This window comes from Drosophila yakuba, chromosome 2R, assembly GCF_016746365.2.
Source record: "Drosophila yakuba strain Tai18E2 chromosome 2R, Prin_Dyak_Tai18E2_2.1, whole genome shotgun sequence".
Lineage (NCBI taxonomy): Eukaryota > Metazoa > Arthropoda > Insecta > Diptera > Drosophilidae > Drosophila > Drosophila yakuba.
In genome coordinates, this window is record NC_052528.2 from 10,869,968 (window position 1) to 10,893,484 (window position 23,517).

Consider the following 23,517-nt stretch of genomic DNA (forward strand, 5'->3'; position numbering starts at 1 on the left):
ATAATTCAAAACAACCCTTCTGAGCCATAAGTACTTCTTGTAAAAGCAAAAATGCCAGCAAGACGAAGCGGAGAAGCATCGAACCGGCAGCGACAGCTGCAGACTCAGATGCAGATGCAGATACAGATACAGATACATCTATCAGATACATCAACATCCCGCAAGCGGAGCTAAGCGCAGCACCAGGACACATCGAAGTAGAAGGAGGCATCGAGGAGAGGAGAGGAGCGGAGAGAAGCGGAGCGGAGAGGAAAAGAGGGCCGACTTCCTAGAGCCCTTTGTGCCTTCACAGCTGTCGTTGCGGGCACTCCTCCCCCGCTCCAATCAACAGATTTCGGTTTTCGGATTTCGGCTTTCAACCACTTGGCCGAACCATATTAATGGGCAGGCCAAAGGACCTCGCTGCAACAGTTGCATCTCCGCTCGTCCCTATTCCTATGCACCATATCCGATCGCCATGCCTGCAGGCGGGCAAATAACGAGGAAAGACAGGCGAACGCGTTGTTGGTGTGCATCGGAGGTGGCAGGACATGCAGCTGGCAGGCTCCTCGGGGCATTCATTGTCCTGCTCATCCTCAGTTCGAGGATACGCATTTGCCATGCACCCTAATAACGGATCCTGGAGCATGTCAGATTTGCAAGTGATGAACTGTGTTAACTGAAAGCCGACAGACGGCCCATTGAGAGTCGGCAGTCTCCCTTTTGTTGGCAATTTTAGGCAAGTATTCGAGGAATTTTCAAGACACCTAATTGTCGGATGGTGTGAGGCACATTTTCGGAGTAATATGCAATATAAAAACTTTGCCTTTCCCTAAATATAGAATAACAACGAATGTACAAGAAAATTCCAAGGATTTTTAGCAAAACTTCGGGGAGCTATTTGGAAATCATAAACATGTCAAATTTGACATGTATTTATGTTATTCATAAATAGCTTTTATTTTAACAGTAAAACAAATCAGATGTGATTGTAATAAAATCATGTACATATTGTTGGTCATAATTGGAATGATTTCGGTATTGTTTACGATATAATAACTTATAGGTCAGAGCATAAAACAAATAAATAAACTATAACAATTGTTTTCGGTATTTGTGTCCGATGTCACAGAAGCTGGGAAAGAGAATAAATTATAAACAACGTAAAAAAGCAGTAAACTGTGAACAAATTTCAGTAAGTCTGTTTCGTGGGCCACAGCATTTTAACCTTGTGGAGATTCCCACACACTTTAAAGTTTTCATCGCCATTTATTACCCTTAAATGGGGGCAAATTGAGGACAATGACAGTCAGTCGAGGAGAAAATTTCAGGGAAAAGGACTCACGAGGTTTACGGCATTTAAGCTATTAGCAGTTTTACAGCTTGGGGCATTTAAATCACGACCCTCACGAACCATCTGAATGCAAAAAAATAAAAGAAAAAAAAACAACAGAACAAAAACAGCGAGAAACATTGCGAAAGAGTTAATAACAAGCTGTAAACAATGCCTCACCGCCGACTCCTCAATCCCAGCAATTTTCGACGAAATATTGTGAACACAAAAAATTGGGAAGGACGGGCGAGCAAAAAATCCTCAGCTGTTCAGCTGCTCTCGATGCTCTGTCCAATGCACAGATGTCGCTCAGACTGCGAACTTAATTGCCCCAGTGCAGGATATGAAACCCCAGGCCAACCCAAGCCAAAACCAACCCAAAACCATACCAATCCAAGCCAAGCCAAAACCAAACCAAACCGAACCGAACTGAAACCCATTCCAACAATAAAAAGTGGAATTCAGAGGGCATCGCGGGGGCAAAAAATAGCACAGGACTAGCCCAAAACTGCAGGCCAGGAAGAACGGCAAAACTGGCCAAAATGTCAGGGTCCAGCAATGCCCAGCACTGAATGCGAAACATTTCAGTTAACCTCCGTTCGAGCCCTGTGCCTTTAAAAAAAAACCCCGTCTATGTGGGAATGTTGAGTTGTGTGCGAGATGGGACTTTTGCATTTTTAAAGTTTCAGCCTGGACCGGAACTGGAATCGAAATCGGAATCGGAATCGGCATCAGAATCGGGCCAATTGATATGGAGCTGTAGCCGTAATTCCCCTGAAATGTTGCAGTTAATAATTGTGGCTTTTAAGGGGCAGGGATTTCACTTACATTGGGTGTTATAAAGTCTAGATTTTTTGCCACATAGCATTGCAATGTTGAGCGCAATGCAGCATAAAACAATTATTGGCTTAAAAAGAAAAGCCACAGTTTAAACTGTACTTTTATATTTGCGATTTTCCAGAACGCCTGGCACAAAAACCCTTCCAAATGTGTTCTGCATTCAAACTCATCCCGGGCTTACATTTTGAAACATATCGATTTTTTATTGTAATAAATACAGCAAGCGGTTTTCCATCTTCCAAAACCTTCTGCCTTTTAAAGTTCGAGAAATCGTTTGCTCTGCGGTCTATTTGCGGCACTTTTATGGGGTGAAAGCCCCTTTATTGAACCAATTTCACCGAGAAGAAAACACAAGCTGTGCAGCAGTTGCTTTTGGCTTAAAGCCCTTTATGTTGTGGGGGTCTTATCGGCATTTGCGGCCTGCTTCAGTGGCTCCTTTGCACTGGCACTCGAAACCTGCATTCGGGCTTTGTTTCGGCCACGTAAATCTTTTCAATTTGAATCAACCTAAGCGTTTGTCATTTTGACTAATGGCTTATCAAACAAACACAAACACAAACAAAGGGGCCACAAAGAACGAAAAAATGTTTGACAAAATTTATTGTATCGTAAATTACGCATAAGAAGGAAAAGTTACAACACTAGAGAAAAAGGAGAGAGCGCCAAGTGGAAGCTGCTAGAAGGCTAAACTTTGCTAGCTTACGGCTCGTAAATTCTTTCGAGAATTTATGCAAACTTTCGTTCCTCATGACGATTGCCTGGGGGCAGGGGCACTCTATCAGCTCCTCAGCTGCCCAGCTCCGAATTGAGGAGGTGATTCGCTGCAGGAATGCCCCTAATGACCCCGCAGCCAGTGGGGTCATGCACACGTATTTAGTGAACCTTTTTCGGGGCGTCATTATAAATTAACAATGGCACGGCGACCAGGCGCAAATATTTCATCGTGCAACGACACCAAAAAACAAAAACGAAAAATACTACGACACAAAAATACAAAGATACAAAAAAACCAAAACCAAAAGCATACAGAGCGCAAAATGATGGAGCGTTTAGCGCTACTCGAACAATAAAAGTCGCCGGCTGAGGAAAAGGAGCTGGATCCAAGTGGAAGGAGCTGGTCCAAAGGATGGAGCCTGGCCGAAGGATGACAAAAGTTTCCGTTGTTGTTTGCCAACCCAACCCACCTTGTTGCTGCATTGTGTCAACTGGTCGCTCCACTTAGTCCTTCTCCGACTGGATTCCTGGCATCCATCCCCAACCCGCTCGGAATCCTCCCACACACAGGGACACCTCCGGTGGGCATATGAAACATTTTCTTTGGGACAAGGAAATATGAATTGCGTGCCAAAGAACAAAAAGCAGCTAAGGACGAAAGAAAAGTTTCGCTCAGCTTTGTTTCGCTCTGTTCTGTTCTGTTCTTTTTGTGCCTTCTTTTCCAGCTTGTTTTCGGGTGACTGGTGCACTGAGAGAAAGAAGCACAACATTAATCTACAAAGTAAAGTACAAACGATTTAAATCGATCGTAGAAGAAGAACTACATTTTCGATTCAAACCTAGATTAAATAAAAAAGTCTGGAGTTTCAATAGGAAAACAATATATACATAACTCCATAGCAATTCGGAGAAATACAATTATTAAATAGTTGCATTTATTTATTTAATATTTAGTAATAGTTACAGTTGGAAAGGCAATCAGTGTTTTGTAGCAATTCACACACCGATTTTTCCCAGTGCAGTCTCGCTCTTATTGTTTTTCTGCCTCCGTGTGCTATTTTGGAGCTCTGCTGCTGGCTCTGCTTTTTGTTTGTGATTTATTTATTTTGTTGTTTGCCGCTTTGTTGTCACTTTACGCTTTTATTGTGCCACCCACCCCCACCCACCGTTCGGCGGCTTTGCTGCCCACATTGAGTATACGCCTCGTTGTGTTCCGCTAAGCAAGAAATCATAAAGTTAAACTTTTCTTATTACCCCCAATCGAGGACCTCCGGTGCGGGCGTATCATTACAGTCATCCGAGGGCCACTAAGCCGCTGGGATAATGAGGAGTCGTTGGCTTGGCTGCTTGGCTGTGCCATGGACTTAACCAGGTAACAAGATAACCCCGACCTGACCCATCATCCATTGGAAGTCAAATCATAAGCCGGAAATCGTTATACATATCACCTGCTGCCAACTACCACAGGAAGCGAAGGAAACAAATGCCAGGATCAGAGCGAAATGTGAAATGTAAAATGTGTGTGTGTTTGTTTGGGGCATACCCCCTGCCACCATATCCGTTCGATTTTGCTAAAAAGCAATGCGGCCGAGGATAACGACTCTCGGCTCCAGGACTTTGAATACTGGATTCCGCATCCCCGACAGTCAGCTGCCAGGTTGGTAGTTTGGTAGCTTGGTAGCTGGGTAAGTTGGTTCAGTTGGTTCAGTTGGTTCAGTCAGACCGACTGAGCATCTTGTTTCCGTTTGCAAATAAAACATATGCTTACCCCTCCCCTTTTTTTCCATCCTGACATTCCCTCTTTGCGCTTTCTGCTCCTTTGGTTTGCATTCACTTCGTTTCTGCATATTTCCTGTATTTATTTCAATGGCTTAAGGGCCCGGCAAGGATTCCGCACCTCCATCCGTCCTTTCAGCCATCCATCCGTCCATCCAACCATTCATCCATCCATCCGTCATTCCATTCATACGGAGCTCACTGTCAAGTGGCTTGATTTTTATTTATTTTTAATTATGAAAAATTGTAAGGAAAATATTGCGTAGTGGAAACAAAGGCAGAACGGAATTGACACAGAAATCACTTTTTGTTGACACTGAACTTTTGATTTATGCGTGAGGTGGGTCGTTTGGGGGCGGGGAAGTGTTCGCCGGGGTGCGGGGAGACCGCACATGCCACGCCAACTTCATCAGTTGAAATCAGTGTGTGCGAGCTGGCAATATTGCAGATTGTTACCAGATTGTATGCCACTCAGAGATGCGAAGAGCGTTTCTCCTCTTAAATGACAATATTAGGTAGAAGGGGAATAAACAAAGGGGAATAAAATATCAAAAGGATATGTAAATATATCCGTGCATCTACACCTGTAGAAATATTAAATATTTTGGGAGTTCGGCGTAGAGACTAACATTTCAAAAATACTATAACTTACATACTAAACATCAATCGATTTAAGAGTTAAAAACTTGGGATAAAACGTGTCTAAATTCAATACATTTTTAGCTTAAGAAGGTTTATTTTCAGTCTGCGTTTAAAGTATTACAGTTCAGCTTTAGTATTATTTATTATACTGAACTTTTTCGGACTGGAAGAAGTATTTGGCATTTCGCATTACACCTGATGTTGCGCCCTGGCATCACTGATGTCAACCCGCAACCCCGACCGCCCATCCACACGCACTGCTGAGCAGGCAAAGGATGCCAGGAGCGGAAAGCTGGAAGGGAATGGGAAGGATGGATGACGGAGGCGGCGAGCCGGCAGCCAGGACATGCAGGACCGCATTGTCCTGTCAGCGTCATTGCGAGTGAAATATGAACAGGAGCCCTGTGAAAAGTGCGGACACTGAACGCCAGCCAGTTCGTGTTGTTCATTTCCAGGATTGCGGCACACACCTTGCAATGCACCCGCCCCCTTTTCGCCGCCCCCTCTGACGTTCCTTGAATGCGTGGCGACGGCAGGCGGCAAATTGCATACGGTGCCAGGCATATGGAATCATTTAAAATGTTTCATCCAAAATGAATCGACTATGCCGCCGGCCACTCTGCTTTTTCCGCCCACTCATTTGTTTTGGCAACCGCAATTTAAACGTTGACAGCCCGGACAGGGGGGCGTGACGGTGAAAAGTGGGCGTTGGTGAGTGGGTGGCAGCTGGTCAAAAAGGATTGCTGGCAAACGACTGAATTATGGCTGAAGTGGACAGTGTGGACAGTGTAAATCGCTATTTAGCCAGCGGCTTCGTCGGGATTGGCTCAATTAGTCGGCCATCCTGGCGCGCTTAATGTCCTTCTTCGTAGATGTTGCCAATTTAAAGCGGGGTTTTCATTTTTCGCTTATTATATTTATACTCTGTTCATACTTCAGTTTTCGTTGTTTTCTTTCCGCTTTTTATTGCCGCCCGCACGCAAAAAGTTCCACTTCGTTAAGCAAAAAAACGGCCAAGCGGGAATTTTATTGGGGTGCCAAAAGGACTTGACTTGTCATGTTTTTCCAGGGGGACACACCAGTTGGGGTGGGGGAGGGGGAGGAGGAGGTTACGCACACAGCAAACACGCAGCCAGTGGAAACTCTGCTGGTCTAGCTTTCCGTACAGTCAATTTCTTGTTTGGCTTTCCCCGTCTTAGCGATTTCCCCTAGATCCCTCCTTCGCATCCTGAAAATCCTGGCACCCTATTTGTTGCTGAGTTACTGGGAAAACTGCTCGTGATGTCCATAAAATTGTTACGAAATAAAATCAATATAATGTGCAAGTTATTCTCATCAAATTTAAAGAGCTTGTTATTCAATTTTCGATTTGACGATGGCTCGATAATAGAATTAATTTAAAATAGAAAACGAAAATGGAAATGAAAATTTATTTGTGAGTTTTCTGAGGAAAGCGTGTAACTGAATTTTGGGTGCATTAACGTTCTTCAACTTGATTTAATACCATTCTAATATTTCACCAGAAAAGAGATCATAATGCTCTTTGATCATGAAAAAGAAATGAAGGGATTTACATTAAGGCCATTATATAAGTATTTAAGTAACTAAATGTTTTATTTTTCATCGGACTGCGGTTAATTGGCGATGAAAAGTGTAAAATGTGAACTCAAACTTGAAGCTCACATTGCAAGTTAATGAGCACATTAAATGATTTATCTGCAATTTTCTGCAATACCCATCCGAATCTGCATAAATATTTATCTTAACTCGCCATAAAAAAATGTCCCTGACAGACTGCACATTTTAAAACGATTTTTATGCGATAATCACCCCGTTTAATGGACAACCATCTGCCGTACAAATACTTTCCAATTTGTATTTTTTTGCGGCTAGAGTTTCATGTGGCAGATCCTATCGCCGAATCCAACGGGTGCTTAATTAAAATGGAGAAAAAAGCGGACCCAGGAGTTGGCAGATCACATGGCCCCAAGGAGCAACCCCTAGCCGAACGAGGAGCAGCTGCTCCCCGGAGCATTGCTTTTGACTTGCTTGAATCCGTACAAAAGTCCCCCTTTTTTTTGGTTTGGACGGGGCAAGCAGATGCGCCTGGTGGCTTCATTAAAATTAACAAAACTTAATTGCAGCTTTCGTGGCACGAAACATGCTGCAAATGCGTGTTCCAATCTGTTTGATGGTCTGCTGCTCTGCTGGCCAGCAGAAAGGGGAGCCCTGCACCTGCTGGTGATGATCGTCGGGGCTGGCTGCCAAACAGTTTGATATATTGCCCCTTGGGGTTGATCCTGATCCTCCGATCCCCAGATCGCCAGATCCTGACAGATTGCAGCTGCAATCGGGAAAACGCATACAAAGCTAGCCATATATTTGTTTTAGCGACTGCTGCTGAACTAAAGTAGCGCAGGATTATTTACATATCGTGCTTTGTGTTTTCTAATTTCTTTTTCTCTTTCATTTCTGTATTTTTCAGTATCATCTCACCTGTGTGCTAAAAACTATTTTTGGCAATGAGATTAGCCTACCTTGCCGTTCTCCGACCTTCTCTGGAAAAATAGAAATAGCCTGTACTTTAGTGCCTTGTTAACTTGGCCAAAGTCGCTTACCTGTCGATGCCCGTAATTTTAGCTGCAATTTTGAACTTTTGGCATGTCGACATTTGCATGCCACCCCGAATCCCCGAACAATTACCCAAAGTGTAGCCAAAGTTCATGGGGCACCGGCGGAAATTCAATTCCTTCGGCCAACTGACATTTGTCGCCGTTTGGCGGGGGCAGTGGCCAAATGTCGGGCAACTTTTGCTAAACTGCCATCAATTTCGGTGGTCAGCCCGGCAATTAATTGGGGTGCCAATGTAAGCCCCACTTGGGCATCCCCGCCCCCTTGCGATCCGAAATCATATTCATAAATTGCGGGTCACAGTTGTGGCCAACTATTAAACAAGCCAGCAGGAGCAGAAGGAGCAGCGGGAGGAGGAGGAGGAGCACACTGCCACCTTGTGTGTGGTCACTAGTCGAGTGTCGGTGGTTGGTGGTCGATGGTCAACTGTCTGCGGTATCGATATCCTGCCAGCGACAGCAGGAGCAGCAGGACAATGGCAGTTGGTGTGCCATTTGTTTGAAGTGTGCCTCCGATAAGCGTCTGTTGTCCAGTTGGCCAGTTGGTCAGCGGCAGTCGGCAGTCGGACGATCCGATCATAATACGTTCCCAACCCAATGCGATCCGGTTTCAAAACAAAAGTTTATGGTTACACTTAAAGCTCACCCATGTGGATGATGATTAAACGTTGGTCGTGCAGGGAAGGAGCCACTCCGCCCCGAAAGCAGCAAGACCGCTCGCATAATTCCCGCATTAATGATGTCGATTTCAATAAAAACAGCCAACATTTTATGCTCCAGCGAGCGCATTTTAATGCGAAACTCAAACATACACGAGATAAAATAAATATAACTCATACGCCCCGTGCTCACTGGCCGGGAACCTTCCAAGCCGAAGCCAGGAGCAGAAGCAGAAGCAGAAGCAGTCGGCAGGAGTCCTCCGCCATCCCAGGGGCAGTAAAAGCAGCAGCTGTCGGGCGGTATATCCACTGCGCTCCGCAGCGGAGCAATGCGTGACCAATCCGAAAGGGGTCGCAAATACTGGCCAACTTCCATGCAAAACTGCTGCAGACACTGCACCAAGTGCACTCGGCGAAATAGTGCAGTCAGTTGGCCACGTTATTCAAATTAATAAACTAGTTTACTCACTTGAGATACAGATGTGCTAGGGAGAGAGTAGTAATAGCTCTCAGTAATATCTCTCAGTAAGTGAATATTTCTTACAGTGCATCCGAAGGAAGAGGAGCGCAAAGCGAACTGGCAGAAGTCCGTTGAGTCCATTATATAAATGCTCTTTTAATAATAGCTCGGCGCTGGCGGTAAATGGTGTCGCACTCGCTGTCTCTGTCTCGCACCGTGTTGCCCTCTCTTTCGCAAGTATTTAAGTATTTGCATTCTGCATAATGTGCACTGACCCAGTGTAATTTAGATAAGCGGATAAGCCCGGTCCAGAGTAAACTAATTAAGGATTACACGTCGGCCATATGCGTTTATGGTTTTTGCACCACTTTTTTTCCTTTTCTTTTCATTTCCATTCCTTTCCGCCAGCCGTCCATCAATCAATCAATGTAGATCAGATCAATTAGTGCCATTAATTCGACATTAATCATGGAGAAGCTGCCAAACATTAGCCATGTTCGCCGCTAGTTTTACCCGCTGGCTGGTTAAATTTTACTAGCGCACTAAGAAGATACCGCTTTCGCGCGAAACCGGAGAATAAATATTTAAGTATTTGCAATTGGCTCATTTTTAAAGTGCATCTTGCTTGTTCTCCCCCTCGGCGGACTGCACCGAGAATATCCCTCCTTAAATAGGTCATTAAAGTGCTGCCTTTAAATCCCTAAATCAGGTTGTTAGAAGGGTACATGAAAACGATTAAGAAATAAGTAGCGGCTTAAGTTGAGCCATAACAAATATGGTCGAAAATTCCTTTGATGCGGCACGAATGAATGGTACTCATACTCATACTTATACTCCCATGCCATTTTTTGTTGGCACTGCAAACGTGACCAGTTAGTAGCGAGTACCCTTTTCGTCTGAGTGTAAATCAAACACTTTTTTTCCCCTCCCCGCTTCCTCCTCATGCCAATCGGAATATCCTGGTCCTTTCGTCTGGTCTTTTGCATAAGCAAATACGCGCGATTCACAAACACGTGACGCTTTTTTCCTCCTGCCCCTACCACCCATCCCGCCCACTGGCCCCAACAGGGGGTTCCCCGCCTCAAAGTGAATGACTGGGTGACTGGGTGAGCAAGTGTGCAAGTGAGTGAGTGGCAGAATGGCAGAATGGCAGAGTGAGCGACTGCGAGAGTGAGTGAATGATGGCTGGTGACCAGTTCATGGTTCAATGACAAGCAACTTTCAGTTTGCGTTCGCTCCTCCGCCGCGTCGTTCCCTTCTGCCTTCTGCCTCGTTTCATTCGCTCTGTTTTGTTTTGTGTGTGCTAACTGACTGAATCCCCCAGATCTGCACACGCCCCCAACCGCCGCGCACTTGGCCAGCGGCTATTTGTCTGCGGTTTTGGCACTGCCCCACCCGAATCGCCCGAGTCACCCACCTGACTGGCCATTTTTATTTCGCTCTGTCCTGCTTTCTGGCGGCACAATCGCTTAATTATGTACAGCATTTTGGGGCGATGGCAGAAGAGCTTATGTACTATGCTCACTCGGTGGGGATTGCCCACAGGACAATTTCAGAATTTGCGACACGATTCGCGGACAAATGTTAAATGTTAAATGTCATATCATACTTGTTGGCTTGAATTTTTGATTTACCAAAGTCATGCTGCGCTTTCCGAGAATGGTATTCGTATACATTTTAATGTGGCATTAAAAATGTATTTCAAACGAATTAATTGTGCGACTTCTGCGCTGGAATTCTTTCATTTGATATTTAAATCTTGTGGGCTGATCAGTTAATTACTTACAAACGTGTATTCTATATCCTATTGAAATGCGAACAGAACTTGCCATAGCAAGGTATCTATCTACAAATTAAGTAGATTGATACTTTTGAATACATTTTCATCAATGAAGAGGCACAATGTGTGATTACAAACAACTCCACTTTGCGTGTTAGTAATGTTAAAAAATATTGTTTGTGAATTCACTAGCATTAAAATGCACTGCAACTTGGCCCTTTGCACTTAGCCAATAATGACGTCGGTATCACAACCGTCGATTACTTTTGAAGCAGCGAATGAATCTAATCTGAAGAGTACTTATGGCCAATATTAACTTACAAGGGCTCGCATTGTTGTCGATTTACCAGTTCCGCAACATTCAACCACATTTCTAATTACAATCGTGATATAAGCTGAACACGACAAGTTTGAAGCATCAACATTTGTTCGATTCGATTGGCGTTGGATTGGAAATCCGAGCTGTGTAATTATCGGAAAAGATATTATTCGAATTGGATCGTGTAAACATAACACTACCGATTTATGGCATAAGCCCGGGGCTTCTCGTATAACAAAGCATTTGCATAATGAGTTGGCCGTTTTATGGGCCCTATAACCTTTGCCGCTTGCCACTTGCCACGTGACGCAAAAGTGTGTTGGGCAATAAAGGTCGGTCGAGTTTTTCCGGAAAATGGGGAAGGACGAAAGAGGTTGAGATTGAGGTGGTGGCAGTTACCCTACGCAGACAAAGTTAATTGAAAATGGCTAAGGTACGGCAAACGAATTCCGCCGACAGCTTTGGCATTTTATTTGCAGGCATATTTGATTACGGGCTCCTTTTCATATCAGGTGTCAAAGGCTTTTCCGGAAGCCATCGCCTCTCGCCGGTAACTTTTTAGCATTTCCATCTCAAAGCATCGCTGGAAAAGCCATTGAGACCCGTTTCGTCGGCTGCAGACATTGCATCAGTTTCCCCCCAAATGCATCTTCGAGTGGCGATATCGGGAGGTGTGGCAGGGAGGCGAAGGATAAAAGGCATCCTGGCAGGTCGCAGTTCTCTGCGGCGGACACGTGAAACCATCATCAATCTAGGAGCACTGCCAACGACAGTTTTAACGACTTCTTGCGGATTACTTCAAACAAAATAACCACTTTGTAGTAGGAATTTTATGTTGGCCCGGTTGGTGTTGATGGCTTTGGCTTCTGCAAAGGAGCGAAGATATTCCGCTGCATTTGGCCAAAGTTTTGCTGCGTGCCGCAAACTTTGTCCATCCCCCCAGTAACCGGTAACCGAGAATCCCAAATCCCATGACCAACTATCCGCAGGGCAAATTGCAAGACCGTCCTGGTCCCGCAAAAACAACAGCCGCAGGAGACGGGCATATAAATATTTATTGATACTGCAGCCACGCGGCATAATTTGCCTATGAGCAAGTGCAGTAATTTCGCTTGGCCAAAAACTCCACTTTCTCCTCCCCACCTCTCAGTGCTGCCTTTTAGCTTTTAAGGGGGGAAGTTCTTGGCAAACTATTAAATAAGTGCTTGTGTGTTGCCAAAACAATCTTGGGCTGCCTAATTCAATTTCCCACAGGAGAATCTTGTAAAAATTCATGTTGAAGCAAAATCAATTCACTTACAACTTTCCTTTATGCTTGTTTATATTCTAAGCGAAGAGCAAGCTCAGTAAAAAATCAATATTATCCAAGGGCAATTTAGAAATAATTCTAACCATATACATACGAATAAAGTAATTTAATAAAATATAAATACCCCAGAAATACAGACATTTACACACTTTTTCCACCATGATGTCCAGTATGCAACTTATTTTATGGAGAAAATCAAAAGAAGGTTTAAAATAACATGAAAAAGCAATCAATCAGTGAAAATACTCATTTGTTCAATAACATAATTATTAAAACTTAACCAAATTTGTATACAGCCAAAAGTAACCTTTTTATTTATTAAACACACTTCGCTAATCTGCACTGTTTATAAATAAAATCATTTTACAAGCCATTTTTGAATGTTCACATATTATTTACAAATTGATTTATTCATTTTTTCGCAGCACCTGCTCTCAAGTTAAAAACATCAAGCTTTAGTCGAAGATGCCCTCCTCGGCAGCCTTGTTGACCAGAGCCTTCAGACCAGCAGTGACCTCGAGGCCCACCTCGGTGATCTGGTTGGAGGGCAGGAAGAATCCGAAGGTGCCCTTGTCGCGCAGTTCCACGGTGCAGGTGAATGGGATGTTCTTCACGCCGTAGGCCCAGTCCTTGGCAGCTCCCGAGACGACATCTGGAGTGGGAGTGCATCACACAAGTTAATATAATAAACGAGAAATATATAGTGGGAAACCTACAGTTCAGCAGACCACTGGCTCCATAGGTGAAGGTGGAACCATAGACATCAGCGGCAGCATCGGAGAAAGCAGCAGCAATGCGCTTCATCTGCTCGTAGTTCGGGGGGAACTCGGTGTTGGAGTGTCCGTAGGGCAGGAGCACGTACTGTCCGTAGGCGTGGTAGGCCATGTACGAGCGGATGTAGCCATCCTCGAAGGAGCTCACAAAGTTCTGCAGCGAGATGATCTCCACCTCAGTGTTGGGCTTCTCACCACCGAACCAGTGATCGCAGGGCTCATCGATGTTCCAGCCGGCACCTTTAAGTAATTAATTATAAATAATAAGCGTAGTTCAGGATGTAGAGGAATGGTTAGACTGTACCTCCCCAGTGGTAGTCAAAGTTGCGGTTCATGTCGATGCCGTAACAATCTCCAGTTTCGTTGCGGTATCCGTTGGGACGACGGTTCTTGCGCCACAAGCGCTCCACTTCGTGGGTGTAAACAAAGCCATCGGGGTTCACCATAGGCACCACAATCCAATCGTACTCCTCGCTCAAACGCTGCATTTCCGGATCCTCAGAGTTGATCAGCTGGTTCAGCAGGAAGGTGACGGTGGCCGACGAGATCCACTCCATGGCATGGATGTTGCCCTCCAGGAAGATGGCCTTGTTGCCCGAACGCTTCGACAACTTAATGCTCTTGATGTCGCGACCCTCGTACGACTGTCCAATCACCTTGCACTCCAGGTAGTCGTGGGCAGCACACTCCTGATCGATCCAATCGTAAATGGTGTCCAGGGAGTGGTAAGTCTCCCATTCCATCTGGGAATCGTCGCCAACTGAGGATTCATCTATCAATCTGCAGGATTGAAATGTAGTCTCTGGAAATGCAGTAACTCATCATAAAACTCACTTCTGCAGATCGTCGACAATCACTTCGTAAACAATTTCGAGGAACTTGAGTGTCTTCTCGAGGGCTCTGTGGAACAAGGGACCTACAATCACATTGTATTTGTGTCCGGCAGCACCCAGTTCGTTGAGGAAGTGCACCTAAAAATGGGTCAAATCATTACATATACTATATGTTTTACAGAAATGGAAAATGTAATATGAACTTACAGAGATGTGCTCGTGGATCTTCTTGAGCTCCTCCATCTGCAAGTCCGTCTCAATGGTCAGCTGGTAGACACGGAAGTGGTCGTACCGCGCAGCCAAGCGACCAGGAGCGGACTTCGCCGCCACCATGGCCACTAGGGCTATCAGAAGGATTGGTAGTTTCATTTTAGAGGTTGGTTGGGCTGAACGTTGCCGCGTTCACTGTGGAGAGCCGGATCCCAGCCAGGGCTTTTATTAGCTGCAGGAGTGGCCACTCTACCGGGGTGTTATCTAATGGCGATAGTGGATCTGTCATCTGGCGTGTGTCTCCTCCGATCTAATCGCCCATCCAACCTACCACAAAGTGGCTCTGGACTTTGGCATCCGACGGATACGTGAAGGGCTACACAAGAAAATTAAATGACATATATTTACTTACATTGAAATATGACCATTTTGTGCAAAATGAATTCATTATTTTAATTTTCAGGCTGTGATAGAGTAGAGAGATAGTAATGTCTACGTTTTGTAAGCTATTGAGTTGTCCCAATTAAAATTTATACAAAATGCTTAATGGCAATATAAAAACATATATTTGACATCCAAACCCCTTTCTAGAGAGTGTTCTAAGATCACCAATAATTTGACAATAAACTGGTATCTAATTTTTCTCGGTGAACTTTCTCGAACAAAGTCAGTGGAGTCAAATTTATAAATGAAATCATGCACCAAGCGTGGAGACACTCGCCTTATCAGGCGTGTTCAATTAATTAAATACTCCTACAGGCGTCTGCGCGTGAAGAAGCACTTCGAGAAGCGTTTGTAGAATGCACTAGCAAACTGAAGATCGCCATCTTCAAGTGACAGACTGAGTGGGGAAGACCAGCTTCGTCAAACATTCGATTGTGAAACCATTCATTCGGTCAATTGTATCATTTAAATAGTTAAGTTATTGCAAGTAACCGCGTAAAGTAATCATACCACTGAGCCTAATCTGTAATGTAACTTTTCTTCCCTTTGAGTTAGCCACTTAAGATGTTGTGGTTTTTAATGTTTATTTTTATTTATGTAGAGTTATACTTGCACTATTTACAAATTTTGCAAGTAAAAGATTGTAAGCAAAGGCGACCCAGGCGTCGAACTAAAAATTCTAAAGAAAGTGTAAACACAATTAAATTTATCAAAATTAGGACTACATGTATATTTTTATTATTCCTTAATAAACTACTATTACTTAAGTTTTATTATTTTTCGTTTTGAGGACCAGACAGTAACGAAAATATAAAAACAAAACTTAATTTCTATATTTTTAGTTCTAATTTTAAAAGTTAAAAAAGCTTCAATAAATTTGAATGCAACGGAATTATAAAACTAGAGTTGCCACTAAGTTTGATTTAGTATATCAGTCGAACACCAATCGCATACGGCCGCACTATCAGAATATATCGATTGAAGTTGCGAACAATCACTGCTAAACGCCGGTCACACTCTGCGCCGCCATATTTCTTTTCTTCGTTTCCGGTGAGTGTGTGTACTCCGCGTTTTTCCACTTAGATTCAATTTATAGCGAAATATCCTTGAATTGGCGCCTTGAATTATGTAAAATATCATATACTAGAGTTAAACTTACGGGGGCAGCCAAGTATCGATGTCATAATCGAACTTGGAGAAATCAATGAAAATTGACCCCCACTGAGACATCTAGCTGCTCATTTGAACCGGCACCAGATGTTTCACCCTTAGCTGAATTCATCCGACTTGCAAAGTAATTACCTAACCCCGTGTTGTCCACTTGCTTCCCGACAGATAAAGATGCCCGAACTGACCGAAATCAAGAGCGAGGCTGCGCCCTCCACCTCCGCTGAGGCGAAACCCGAGGACGTGCGCGTCGAGGATGATGGCAGCGATAGCGACTCCGATGGCGGCATGCCCGACCTGGAGGAGGCTGTTGCGGCCACCACACAGCTGGGTGGTGGAGCCACCGGTCTGCCCATCGACCTCGTCTCGAAGGCCAAGCAGTCGCGCGGCGAGAAGAAGGCCAGGAAGATCATGCTGAAGCTGGGACTCAAGCAGATCCAGGGCGTCAACCGGGTGACGATCAGGAAGTCGAAGAACATCCTGTTCGTGATCAACAACCCGGATGTGTACAAGAACCCCCACAGCGACACCTACATCGTGTTCGGTGAGGCCAAGATCGAGGATCTGTCGCAACAGGCTCAGGTGGCTGCCGCCGAGAAGTTCAAGGCCCCGGAGGCCGCTGGCGCTGCCGACAGCGTGGGCGCCACCACGTCGGTGGCCCCGATTGCCGAGGAAGACGAGGAGGAGGTCGATGACACCGGCGTGGATGACAAGGACATTGAGCTGGTCATCACGCAGGCCAACACGACGCGGGCCAAGGCCATCAAGGCCCTGAAGAACAACAACCATGACATCGTCAACGCCATCATGGAGCTGACTATGCTCTAGAGCGGGCCTCAGCGTTTGCTGCACTCCTGATTTTGTTGTTTACCCGCCTTTCGATAGTACTGACCCAAATGTTGTGTATGCCCCTCAAGGGCAGCATGTTACACCAGTCGAACATTTAATTATATTTCAAAAGATTATTGAGTCTTAATTAAAGTGGATTTCTTTCAAATACCATTTAATGTATTTTTCGACTAGTATCGGTTTTCCACTAGGGGTGTCTTTGATTGAATTGCAACCGAATTCGATTAAGTATAGATTGAGGTTCCAGTTTAAGTACTTTGAGATTGGGGACTGGCACATAAGGGACTTCTATTCTGTATTTGCTATTACGTTCAGGTTGCAGCCAGTTTGAGGACGCGGGCCTGACTGCGCGAGGCAAGGCGTATGTCCGCCGGACTCTGCATCCAGGGTTCGCCATCCGCCTGCATTGGCACGGTCTCCTTGACTTGAAGCTGAAGAAGATTGTTGGTAAAAAGATGTTCGGTTAAATCGCTGCAGATCTTACCCTTATTTGCTTGGCTTGGCCTATTCGCACTGGTTTGCTTATATTGCACTGCAGTTGGGCAATGTGAAAAGAGGAAACAATGCCAAAGACCTCCATCATGCCGTCGGAGATGGAGTTTACAATTCGCACTTCTCCATTGGAGTTGCTTAGCTCGCACAGCTTGCAGCCAGCTCCCCAGGAGTCGATATTTAGGAACACCAACGCCTGCAACTCAGGCAGTTGCACTGGCTTGTTGTCCAGATACAAGGTCAGCTTCTCCTCGATGTGTTCGCAGCCAGGTTGCATCACCTGTTGCGTTCCAAAGGTAAAGTACAGCAGCTGTAGAAAAGTAAATAAAATGTATTGGTTACAATTATGGGAGCATACTTGTTTGTAGCGTACCTTATTGAATATTCGACTGCTGAGCAGATAGAATCGGGATTCCCGCGTCTTGTGGAAATTGTAAGTGATGTACGCATCGACACCAACACTGAAATAGTTGTACACATGAATCGTCTTCGTAGGATGCCTTTGAATAGGTAACCGATAGTGCAGTTTCTCTATTTGCAGGTCATAGCGGTCGAGATTCACGGAGCGGGCTCGCCGTATACTTCTAAGGATCTCCACAGGATCGAGAGAAGAGGGCGGCTCTGCTCCCCAGCCCAGGACTCGCGACAAATCGTTGCCGGTGCCCAGCGGCATGATGGCCACCGAAGGCTGGGGCTTGATATTCAGCGCGTAGATTGTGTTGAGCACCCAACCGATGGTACCATCGCCGCCGGCCACCAGTATGCGACACGGGCGAGGACTGGCTTTGGCGGCCCACTGCAGAGCGTCCTGTGGACCCCGTGAGCCCAGTTCCATCACCTGCAGTGGATGCAGGTAACCGCGCAGCAGGGACAACACATTGGCCCCCGTACTGCTGCCCGACTTGGTGTTGGCGATCACAATAAGCGGCTCCCAGTTCTCGATATCTGGCGGCGTAATGCTGGCCAAGTGGAGCCGCATCGAATCCCTAGTTCGAGCGGCCACAAAGCTGTAGGGCGGGAAGATCATGTCCTTGAACTCGCCAAAGTCGCAGGCTTCCTTGGTGTCAGTGCGGGTGTAGCAATCGTTATGGTAGCACCGCTGACACCAGGCACATCGCCATCCGTACAATCCCGGATCAGTGCTGACATGGTGATCTACCTCCTCGTTGCAGTCGGCACAATGGACTCCCATAGGCAGATTCCCATGCACCCACAAGTGCCGCACGGAGGACTCGTTGCGCAACCACTTGTCCTTGCACCGGTACTCTCTGTCCGCCCTCCGCTGGCAGTGGGGCGTGGCATGGGTGCACAGGCCGCAGCAGTCGCAAAAGAGTCCTGCGGAGGGAGTTAGCAGGATCTCGCACACGTTGCAGAAGCAGGCCTAGGATAAAGGACATGTGTCCTATAGTTCATCTTTCTTGGCAAGGTAATCCACTCACCTGCTCCAAGACTTTTATTGATTTCCAGCTGTGACGTGTTTTGAAGGTGCTCACAAAGTCCTCGGAAAGCAAGCTGCGACAGAAGGCAAACAGGACACTGAGGGCCAGCAAGGATCCGATCAGCGCCTCCACGCTCAGCTCGATAGTGCCTATGTCCATGGTCACCGCAGAGAAGGCCCAATTACGCTAAATATCCTGGTAACTTGGCATATTCACAAATCGTTTGTTTTTGCCCCATCCACCAGTGTGACCGCTTTGAAGACAACAAAAAATACCATACGGCCTACATTAAAAGCTGTTTTGAAGTAAAAGTACTAAAGTAATCGTAGACTTTTCCAACACTGTTTGTCAACTCAACCTAACAAATCAGCTGTGAAATTGGCGTGTGGAAAAAGTTTGCCTTAGAACAAATCGGACGTTTTTAACAAAAATCTAGCCAACATGAAGGTTATCTACAACACCCTGTTCAAACGCACCTCCACCTACGCCGTGGCCATCATCGCGTCGGCCTTTTTCTTCGAGCGCGCCATCGATGTCACGTCGGTTGCGATTTTCGAGGGCATCAACAAAGGCGTAAGTAAAATCCTATTATGTAAGCAAAGTTTCCTGGCCAAATCTCAAGTTTTGCCTTCTTTGCAGAAACTCTGGAAGGACATCAAGGGCAAATACGAATAAATCACCATGATTCGTTGTAATTAGCAATAATAATCAACGTTTATTCTAAACGAAACGAAAACTAAGTGTGGTTTCTTTTGGCTATTTTGATATGGGGGCTTCCAGTGCTTCTTCTGACACTTCCCAGGGCTTCTCATGCCTCTTGGCATCCCAAGGCTGTGCGTTCGGTAGTCGAGAGGGTTCCTTGAAGGAGACACCATTATCCTGAAGGGTTTGCAGCAGCTTCTGCAGCTTGCTACCCTGTACCGCCTCCACGTTGCAGGTCATTTCCGTGATCCCAGATTGCAGGCAGCGGTGTGCAAGCACTCTTCCGAGATTTACAAACGCAGCGGTGTCGTTGGTCTTGTACAACTGCTGTTTGATGGCCCATTCCGAGGTGCTGGCACTCAGAATGGTTCCATTCTCGAAGTGCTTGACATCGGCGCTGACGTAGCGGCCACTGGAGTTGATCTCCAAAGTGTGCCAGTAGGATCGACCGGGTTTCTCCAGGTGATAGCCGCCCGGCTTGTAAGCAATGCGTAATCTTTCCAAGTTCCTGGGATTCCGGTTGATCACGCATTCAGAGCTGGTTTGCGGGGTGCTTAGCGCCTTGATTTTGTGCAGGACACGGGCGGAGGTTAGGGGGCGAGCGCTACGTGACATTTTTGGACTGTAAACCCGAAAGAATCTCGACTTTAATTGATATTTATGTGGGAATTACAAAACCACGATAAAATATTTTGAGCTGCTTTCAGTGTTACCAGACTGCCAGACTAAGTGCTGGTAAACGCTTTATTGGTGCTGTAAAATGTCGAAACATCAGTTGGACGTAAATGGCAAAAAACAGCTGTTTTGGCTTGGTTTATCATAAAATTTCTAGTTTCTTCAGATTCTATTGACCTTGGAACTTTTGCCGCTCCCCAGCACAATAACGACCCCCTTCAGACATGCGCCAAGTGAACTTGGCGCCTCCCGCCCGTACGCCCATGAGTTTGCCGCTGAGGTGAAGAAGTGGCGGTTGGGTGAAGAAGCAAGCAGTGCGCGCGTCCAAAATTGCAAAGTGAATTTTATTCGGCCCACAAAAGCCGGTTATGTAAAGACCGTATAGGCCAACTAACTGCTCACATATCGTACCCGTAAAATTAAGAACTTGTGGAAATGTTGATGGTCGTGTGTTCCAATTTAAGGCGTCCCGGGCACGTGGGCGCCGCATCTGCAGCCCGAAATATAAACTGGCTGATTAGCGGAGGATATACACCGCCTCTCCGGGCACTGGCGCGGGTAAGCTTGATTATAGCAATTAACCCTAAAATGTTCCACCTAAATACACGCAATAAATATAAACAAAATCAGGCCATCGCTTTCCCCTCTTTTTCACCACGTTTCAGAATTGCCACTCGTTCCAATTTCCACCAATGTTGGCGGGAAATTTTAAATGTATTTTAACATTGCTAAGAATTTTTAGGTACTTTTTAGTTAGGGCAGTGAACAACTGATGAAATGATTTTTATACAACTTAATTTTTTAACTGGCAACTTACACCAAAGAATCAGTGAAGGAAAAAATTATTATTTTAAATTGTTTGCCTCTTTAGATATATTTAAGTGAACTTAATTTTACAATATTTGGTAATGAGTTTCTACATTAGTTAGCCTATTCCTAACAAAGGTAAACAAAGCACTTATTATCTTGAAAAATAATCCAGATTGAGCAACTGATAAGAGCACTCGGGTCAAACTCACCACCGTGCACCGACCCTAAGAACCCAAACCCACCACGCTTGGCGCACAAATTTAAATGCTTATCATATCAAACCGAACGAGCGTGATTATTATTCACGGAAGCGCTTGGCTAAGCACTTTTGCTAACTGATAAAGATAGTTTCACAATCACTAGTCGACCACTTGACTGTTGCCTCACTACTCTGGGGCCCTTTCCTTCGCTCGTTCTCGCCTTGTCTCTCTTTGTTTGGGGGCAAACGCCCTCGTTTTATGCGTGCTTTTGCTTTTGAGCTTGTTGCACTTGGCGATTTCAGTGGAGACGAAAATCAGTTACGCTCGAAAGTTCCCGCCGTCCGGATGCGAAAGATTCTGAGGTGCCCAATGTAATATGTGCATCTCGCACCGAGTGAAGGTCGCCTTGGATCTCTGACGACGTGAGTTTTCCTGCATTATTATTCGCGCGAAAATGCAGTGCGGTGTCTCGCAGCAGCAGATTTTCAGTGCGCATGCTGCTAACCTGTGGCACAAAGGCGGCTTTTCCGGGGGTTGTTGGGTTAGTCAAACAGTTGACAAAGGAATTTTTCAAATATAAATCAAAATGCGTAACTCTGAGAGACGTGTGGCCAGACACAAGCACAAAAGGAAACTATTCTTGGGCCCGATAAGATTAAAGACTATCCATGGTCAGCAGTGAGATTTGTTGTGTGCACTTTGTGGACGTCGGTAATTTAATTTCCGCCCTTATCTCGAACCCACAGCAGTACGTTCAAGCTCCGGAGGCGCGGCCAGTGCCCGATGAGCGCTTTCCGGGCAGCCAACAAGATAGGAAGGATATCGCCACCCAGACCGAGCGGTGCAGTCAGTCCAAGGACCTGCGGCCGCCTCCACCTCCATCGCAGTCCCAGAAGCTAAACTCCTCTACCCTTCCGCCCCCAATGTCCGACCGGGATGCTGATTCGCCCCTGGATGTGGCCACCGGCGTGGCGATGCCCTACAACATAGACTGGATATTCCCTAGGCTGAGGAACCCCTCGAAGTTCTGGTACGTGGTCAGCCAGTGCGTCGTCACCGCCGTTGGAATCTTCAGCAAGGTTGTGCTGAGTGAGTATCTAGCCGGCAGAGCCGACCTTACCAAACAACTGGCCCAAAGGCACGTTTATTTTTGGCCAAGAGATTCGACGTTTGCTCTGAGAGCTCATGCCCCTGACCGTGAATGCGAATCCGAATGCGTCAGCGAATCTCTCGATTGATAAACGATGTGTGCGGATGCTGCCGATCTTGTTTAACGAGGTCAAACGTGTGCCGTGCTGTTGATTGGCGCCCCACGCCACAATTATGCAAATTCTGAACTTTCGCCACTCTTTTTCTGCTTTGCAGTGTTCCTTAATAAACCGCGCGTCTACAACAAGGAGCGACTGATTAAGCTGATTTCCAAGCGACCCAAGGGCGTGCCCCTAGTCACCGTGTCCAACCACTACTCCTGCTTCGACGATCCTGGGCTGTGGGGCTGCCTTCCCATGGGACTTGTCTGCAACACATATAAAATCCGCTGGTCGATGGCGGCCCACGACATCTGCTTCACCAACAAGCTGCACTCGCTTTTCTTTATGTTTGGTATGTTTTTCGTGGCGTACTTCCGCGTTTCAGAAACCCAAGGAAATCAGAGCCAATTTTTCATTCGCAGGCAAGTGCATACCTGTGGTGCGTGGCATCGGTGTCTACCAGGATGCCATCAACCTATGCATCGAGAAGGCCGCGCTGGGCCATTGGATCCATGTGTTTCCCGAAGGCAAGGTGAACATGGAGAAGGAAGAGCTGCGACTTAAGTGGGGCGTGGGCAGGATCATCTACGAGTCGCCGAAGATTCCCATCATTCTACCCCTGTGGCACGAGGGCATGGACGAACTGTTGCCCAATGTGGAGCCCTATGTGATACAGCGGCACAAGAAGGTCACCCTGAATGTGGGCCAGCCCTTGGACCTCAACGACTTTATTCTGGACCTTAAAAAACGGCAAGTGCCGGAGCCAACGGCGCGGAAGCTCATTACAGACAAAATCCAAGAAGCCTTTAGGGTAATAATGAATTTACAATATAAATTGATATATTGAAATTTATTGTTATTTTACCTTACATTTATTTTACAGGACTTGCGGGCGGAGACCGAGAAATTGCATAGAGAGCGCAATTAGAACGTAATCATGAAAGAGCATAGCGGCCGACATTTGTAATAATATTTATTTGATAGTATTAAGCCTAAAATGAACCCTCGAAGCCCCTAAGATCCATTTATTATAATTATTATTATAATTATATTTCCGTGTATTGCGGTTAGTTCTTCATGATGTAGTTGCTGGATAGGAACTTTAAGTGAATCAGTGTGCATTATTAGTATAAATATATACAATTGAAACTAATTTGATCCGAGGGAATAAATTGTATTATACAATAAAAAGTATATCTAGAAAATACATTTTTTTTCTTAAAACTTATGTG

The 23,517-nt window shown here is 45.6% G+C and overlaps 6 protein-coding genes across 9 annotated transcripts; 3 read left to right on the forward strand and 3 right to left on the reverse strand.

Annotated features, from left to right (window-relative positions):
• Positions 1-12,814: 12,814 nt before the first annotated feature.
• On the reverse strand, positions 12,815-14,449 carry LOC6530050 (zinc carboxypeptidase). Its single transcript, XM_002090960.3, has 5 exons — positions 14,255-14,449; positions 14,049-14,185; positions 13,519-13,994; positions 13,158-13,454; positions 12,815-13,093 (listed from the first exon to the last, which is right to left on the reverse strand). The coding sequence occupies exons 1-5, from the start codon at positions 14,414-14,416 to the stop codon at positions 12,897-12,899; spliced, it is 1,269 nt and encodes a 422-aa protein (XP_002090996.1). The 5' UTR covers positions 14,417-14,449; the 3' UTR covers positions 12,815-12,896.
• A 1,283-nt stretch (positions 14,450-15,732) lies between these two features.
• On the forward strand, positions 15,733-16,870 carry LOC6530051 (nascent polypeptide-associated complex subunit alpha). Its single transcript, XM_015197076.2, has 2 exons — positions 15,733-15,751; positions 16,037-16,870. The coding sequence occupies exon 2, from the start codon at positions 16,043-16,045 to the stop codon at positions 16,694-16,696; it is 654 nt and encodes a 217-aa protein (XP_015052562.1). The 5' UTR covers positions 15,733-15,751; positions 16,037-16,042; the 3' UTR covers positions 16,697-16,870.
• Positions 16,839-18,918, reverse strand: LOC6530052 (diacylglycerol kinase epsilon). The gene is made up of 4 exons (XM_002090962.4): positions 18,649-18,918; positions 17,583-18,590; positions 17,202-17,519; positions 16,839-17,148 (listed from the first exon to the last, which is right to left on the reverse strand). The coding sequence occupies exons 1-4, from the start codon at positions 18,805-18,807 to the stop codon at positions 17,029-17,031; spliced, it is 1,605 nt and encodes a 534-aa protein (XP_002090998.1). The 5' UTR covers positions 18,808-18,918; the 3' UTR covers positions 16,839-17,028.
• A 48-nt stretch (positions 18,919-18,966) lies between these two features.
• Positions 18,967-19,384, forward strand: LOC6530053 (cytochrome b-c1 complex subunit 9). Its single transcript, XM_002090963.2, has 2 exons — positions 18,967-19,221; positions 19,288-19,384. The coding sequence occupies exons 1-2, from the start codon at positions 19,090-19,092 to the stop codon at positions 19,321-19,323; spliced, it is 168 nt and encodes a 55-aa protein (XP_002090999.1). The 5' UTR covers positions 18,967-19,089; the 3' UTR covers positions 19,324-19,384.
• LOC6530054 (39S ribosomal protein L18, mitochondrial) lies at positions 19,334-20,110 on the reverse strand. The gene has a single exon (XM_002090964.4). It carries the CDS (start codon positions 19,963-19,965, stop codon positions 19,405-19,407), a length of 561 nt encoding a protein of 186 aa, XP_002091000.1. The 5' UTR covers positions 19,966-20,110; the 3' UTR covers positions 19,334-19,404.
• A 46-nt stretch (positions 20,111-20,156) lies between these two features.
• Positions 20,157-23,511, forward strand: LOC6530055 (tafazzin). Of its 4 annotated transcripts, none has more exons than XM_039373243.2 (5): positions 20,157-20,583; positions 21,785-22,124; positions 22,401-22,637; positions 22,708-23,096; positions 23,169-23,511. In XM_039373243.2, the coding sequence occupies exons 1-5, from the start codon at positions 20,461-20,463 to the stop codon at positions 23,211-23,213; spliced, it is 1,134 nt and encodes a 377-aa protein (XP_039229177.1). In that variant the 5' UTR covers positions 20,157-20,460; the 3' UTR covers positions 23,214-23,511. The 4 variants fall into 4 exon arrangements, with proteins under 4 accessions (XP_039229177.1, XP_002091001.1, XP_015052565.1 ...); XM_002090965.4 differs by having other exon boundaries at positions 20,159-20,583; positions 21,782-22,124; XM_015197079.3 differs by lacking the exon at positions 20,157-20,583 and adding an exon at positions 21,284-21,457 and having other exon boundaries at positions 21,782-22,124.
• The last annotated feature ends 6 nt before the right edge of the window (positions 23,512-23,517 follow it).

What these genes read in the sequence shown, in the direction of transcription:
- LOC6530050 (XM_002090960.3), bottom strand. Translation starts at nt 14,416, where the DNA reads ATGAAACTACCAATCCTTCTGATAGCCCTAGTGGCCATGGTGGCGGCG. An exon ending in ATTGTCGACGATCTGCAGAA is followed by an intron (nt 13,995 to 14,048) that starts GTGAGTTTTATG and finishes TCAATCCTGCAG; the next exon opens with ATTGATAGATGAATCCTCAG. An exon ending in CTTTGACTACCACTGGGGAG is followed by an intron (nt 13,455 to 13,518) that starts GTACAGTCTAAC and finishes AATTACTTAAAG; the next exon opens with GTGCCGGCTGGAACATCGAT.
- LOC6530051 (XM_015197076.2), top strand. Translation starts at nt 16,043, where the DNA reads ATGCCCGAACTGACCGAAATCAAGAGCGAGGCTGCGCCCTCCACCTCC.
- LOC6530052 (XM_002090962.4), bottom strand. Translation starts at nt 18,807, where the DNA reads ATGGACATAGGCACTATCGAGCTGAGCGTGGAGGCGCTGATCGGATCC. An exon ending in CAATAAAAGTCTTGGAGCAG is followed by an intron (nt 18,591 to 18,648) that starts GTGAGTGGATTA and finishes CCTTTATCCTAG; the next exon opens with GCCTGCTTCTGCAACGTGTG. An exon ending in GCAGTCGAATATTCAATAAG is followed by an intron (nt 17,520 to 17,582) that starts GTACGCTACAAA and finishes ACTTTTCTACAG; the next exon opens with CTGCTGTACTTTACCTTTGG.
- LOC6530053 (XM_002090963.2), top strand. Translation starts at nt 19,090, where the DNA reads ATGAAGGTTATCTACAACACCCTGTTCAAACGCACCTCCACCTACGCC. An exon ending in TCGAGGGCATCAACAAAGGC is followed by an intron (nt 19,222 to 19,287) that starts GTAAGTAAAATC and finishes CCTTCTTTGCAG; the next exon opens with AAACTCTGGAAGGACATCAA.
- LOC6530054 (XM_002090964.4), bottom strand. Translation starts at nt 19,965, where the DNA reads ATGTCACGTAGCGCTCGCCCCCTAACCTCCGCCCGTGTCCTGCACAAA.
- LOC6530055 (XM_002090965.4), top strand. Translation starts at nt 20,461, where the DNA reads ATGTTGATGGTCGTGTGTTCCAATTTAAGGCGTCCCGGGCACGTGGGC. An exon ending in CTTCAGCAAGGTTGTGCTGA is followed by an intron (nt 22,125 to 22,400) that starts GTGAGTATCTAG and finishes TCTGCTTTGCAG; the next exon opens with TGTTCCTTAATAAACCGCGC. An exon ending in AAATCCAAGAAGCCTTTAGG is followed by an intron (nt 23,097 to 23,168) that starts GTAATAATGAAT and finishes TTTATTTTACAG; the next exon opens with GACTTGCGGGCGGAGACCGA.